This window comes from Setaria viridis, chromosome 3 (assembly GCF_005286985.2).
Source record: "Setaria viridis chromosome 3, Setaria_viridis_v4.0, whole genome shotgun sequence".
Classification (NCBI taxonomy): Eukaryota; Viridiplantae; Streptophyta; class Magnoliopsida; order Poales; family Poaceae; genus Setaria; species Setaria viridis.
The window spans coordinates 36,724,304-36,728,179 of NC_048265.2; the positions used below are offsets into that span (position 1 = coordinate 36,724,304).

A 3,876-nucleotide genomic window follows, 5' to 3' on the forward strand; every position below is an offset into this window, starting at 1 on the left:
AGGCTTGCGCCACTTCGACGAGGAGAGGCGTAAGGCCATCGGTGAGGAGCTCCAAAAGCTTTTGGTGGCCGGGTTCATCAAGGAAGTGCACCACCCCGAGTGGTTAGCCAATCCTGTTCTTGTATGAAAAAAGAATGCGAAATGGAGAATGTGTGTTGACTATACGGGTCTCAACAAAGCATGCCCAAAGGATCCATTTCCTTTGCCGCGCATAGATCAGATAGTCGACTCCACCGCAGGGTGCGAAACCCTTAGCTTCCTTGATGCGTATTCCGGTTACCACCAAATCGCGATGAAAGAGTCCGACTAGCTCGCGACCTCTTTCATCACCCCTTTCGGGCCCTACTACTACGTCACGATGCCGTTCGGCCTCAAAAATGCGGGGGCTACGTTCTAGCGATGCATGCTCAAGTGTTTTGGGGACTTCATCGGGTGAACCGTTGACGCCTACGTGGATGACATTGTGGTCCAGTCCAAGAAGGGCGACCAGCTCATCCCCGACCTTCAATTGGCCTTCGAAAGACTGAGAGACAAGCGCATCAAACCCAACCCCGAAAAATGCATTTTTGGGGTCCCGAGGGGCAATGCTGCTCAGCTTCATCGTCTTCGTCCGCGGCATCGAAGCAAATCCTGAGAAGATATTAACCATCAACGATATGGGGCCAATAAAAAACTTGAAGGGAGTACAACGCGTCATGGGATGCCTTATGGCCCTAAGCCGCTTCATCTCACGCCTCGGCGAACGAGGACTCCCTCTCTACTAACTCCTGAAGAAGACTGACCGCTTCGTGTGGACCGCCGAGGCCCAGGAGGCGCTTGACCGGCTCAAGCACATCCTGACAAACGCCCCGATCCTGGTCCCGCCGACTGACGGGGAGCCGCTCCTGCTCTACATCGCGGCAACCACTCAGGTGGTTAGCACAGCTCTGGTGGTGGAGCGAGAGGAGGAGGGACACGCCCTCAAGGTGCAGAGCCCGGTGTACTTCGTTAGCGAGGTCTTGTTCGAATCCAAGGCCCACTACCCTCAAATCCAAAAGCTGATATACGCAGTCCTCATCACGAAGAGGAAGCTGCGCCACTACTTCACCTCCCAACCGGTAACGGTCGTGTCATCATTCCCCCTCAGTGAAGTGATCCGGAATCAGGATGCCATGGGGCGGGTTGCGAAGTGGGCGCTCGAGCTTATGGACTAGGGCATCACCTACATCCCCCGGATAGCCATCAAGTCCCAGGTACTCGCCGACTTTGTCGTAGAATGGACGGAGATCCAGACGCCATCAGCGCCAGAGAAGCAGGAGTACTGGACGATGTACTTTGATGGGTTGCTAATGAAAGCTCGCGCCGGGGCGGGTTTGGTTTTCGTCTCTCCCCTCGGCGTGCGCATGAGGTACATGATCCGCCTAACAATGTCGCTGAGTATGAGGCTCTCCTCAATGGGCTTCGCATCACCATCGAGCTGGGCATTCGGCGGCTGGACATCTGAGGCGACTCTCAACTAGTCGTTGAGCAAGTCATGAAGGAGTGGAGCTGCCACGATCCTAAGATGGCGGCATACTGCAATGAAGTCCCCAAGCTCGAGGACAAGTTTGACGGTTTGGAACTCAACCACGTCGCAAGATGCTTCAACGACGCAGCTGATGAGCTGGCAAAGGCAGCGTCCGGCCGAAAGCTAGTCCCCGACGGCGTCTTTATCACCGACCAGTACAAGCCCTCAATCCGCTACAAGGAGCCAGGAGAGGCCGGCAACGTGCCACCTGTCCCGGACTCGGGAGCTGACCCGGGAGAGGTTGGCAACACGCCACCCGTCCTGGACTCGGAAGCCGACTCCTCTGATCCCGAGGTCATGGAAATCGACATGAACCCAACAGAGGGGCCCGACCCCCCGCCTGACTGGAGAGCCCCGTACCTTGATTACCTCATCTGCGAGTCGCTCTTGACGGACAAGACAGAGGCGTGAAGGATTGCCCGCCGTGTCAAATCCTTCATCATCATCGACCAGAAGCCTGCGGCCACCACGCCGCACCGAGAACCCTCGTCGGGAACGCCTTCCGACAGGGATTCTATTGGCCGACGGCGGTAGCCGACGCCACCCGCGTGGTGCGTACCTGCGAAGGGTGCTAGTTCTTCACATGACAAACCCATCTGCCTGCCCAGGCACTCCAGACCATCCCCATCATGTGGCCCTTCACGGTCTAGGGTCTGGACCTCATCGGGCCCTTCAAGAAAGCGCCCGGGGGCTTCACCCACCTACTCATCGCCGCAACAAGTTCTCGAAGTGGATCAAGGCTCGACCGGTCGTGCAGATCAAGTCCGAGCAGGTGGTGCAGTTTTTCACCGACATCATCCATCATTTCGGAGTCCCCAACTCCATCATCACGGACAACAGCACGCAGTTCACCAGGAAGAAATTCCTCAAGTTCTGCGATGATCACCACATCCGAGTGGATTGGTCTGCCGTAGCGCATCCCAGCACGAACGGGCAGGTTGAGCGGGCCAATGGCATGATACTCGAGCCATGGATCTTCGACTGCCTCAACAAGTTTGGCGGCCGATGGGTTGTGGAACTCCCCGCGGTCCGATGGAGCCTGAGGATGACCCCCAGCAGGGCAACCGGCTTCACCCCGTTCTTCATGGTCTATGGGTCCAAGGCAATCCTCCCCACCGACCTGGAATACAGGTCGCCGAGGGTCAGGGCGTACGACAAACAAGGGAACCAAGCATCTCTCGAGGACGCGCAAGACCAGCTCGACAAAGCGCGTGATGTGGCCCTGCTGCACTCGGCCAAGTACCAGCAAGGTTTGCGGCGGTATCATAGCCGTAAGGTACGGGGCCGAGCCTTCAACGTCGGCGACCTAGTGCTTCGCCTCATTCAAGACAACAGAGGTCGGCACAAGCTGACCCCTTCGTGGGAAGGTCCTTTCATCGTCGCGCAAGTACTGCGGCCGGGCACGTACAAGCTAGCGACCCCCGACGGGCAGGTCTTCACCAACACTCGGAACATAGAGCAGCTAAGACGTTTCTACCCTTAGCTATTATTTCCAAGTTTGTACATACATATTTCCGCCATCTCTTAGTTTATGGTAAAGGAACTGTTTTGAGTTTCCTTCGCTAATGTTTCATGCCAAGCTTAGGGATATCCGACCCAGGCCTTGCCCCAGGGTCGCATATCCCTCAGGGGCTATCGAGGGCTCCGGCCCAAGACACTTGGCGTCTCCTCAAAACACAATTTCTCCAAAGAGACCCTCTTCCTAAACGTTTGGGCATAAAAAGAAAAGAGTGTGTGAACGATGCTCGGGCAAGACCGATCGGATCGCAAGAAACCTACACCCCAGCGGCTACGGTGCCTTTTCTCATAGGCGCTTCCTGATGCATCCGACTCGCGCTCTGATCTTTCGAAATCCAAAAAACAGAAAGAGGATTGAAAACCTTTTTGAAAAATTGCATGAACCAAAAGGGCTTCTGTAGCCATCGTAAAAGCAAGTTTGAATTTACTAACATATTTACATATTCTTCGGCATCTGGGCCCGATACAGCTAACTCGTCCCTGGGTCCTCCGGCGGGATGGCCTCATCCACCAGGAGCTTCGCCAAGGCCTCCGCTGGATTGAACACCGACGCGTCAATCTCGTCCAGCTCGGCCTCAGAGTAGCCAGAGGCGTACCCCCCACTCATCGCACTGAAGTTGATGCCGGAGTAGCCGAAGATGCCAAAGGCCCACCTCACGCTGACGTGGAGTGCCTCCCGAGCGATCTCACGGGCCCACCGGTACATCTTGAGGACACGGACCGCCAGTGTGCTCGTCCCCTCCTCTTGGACCACGTTGAGGTCCTGGCAGACGATGCGAACGGCGTCCCACAGGTTGGCGAGCTCGACGTGC

General features: G+C 56.4%; 1 protein-coding gene across 1 annotated transcript; it reads left to right on the plus strand.

Annotated features, from left to right (window-relative positions):
- The first annotated feature begins 1,543 nt into the window (after nt 1-1,543).
- Nucleotides 1,544-1,957, plus strand: LOC117849228 (uncharacterized). Its single transcript, XM_034730798.1, has one exon. It carries the CDS (start codon nt 1,544-1,546, stop codon nt 1,955-1,957), a length of 414 nt encoding a protein of 137 aa, XP_034586689.1.
- Nucleotides 1,958-3,876: the final 1,919 nt, after the last annotated feature.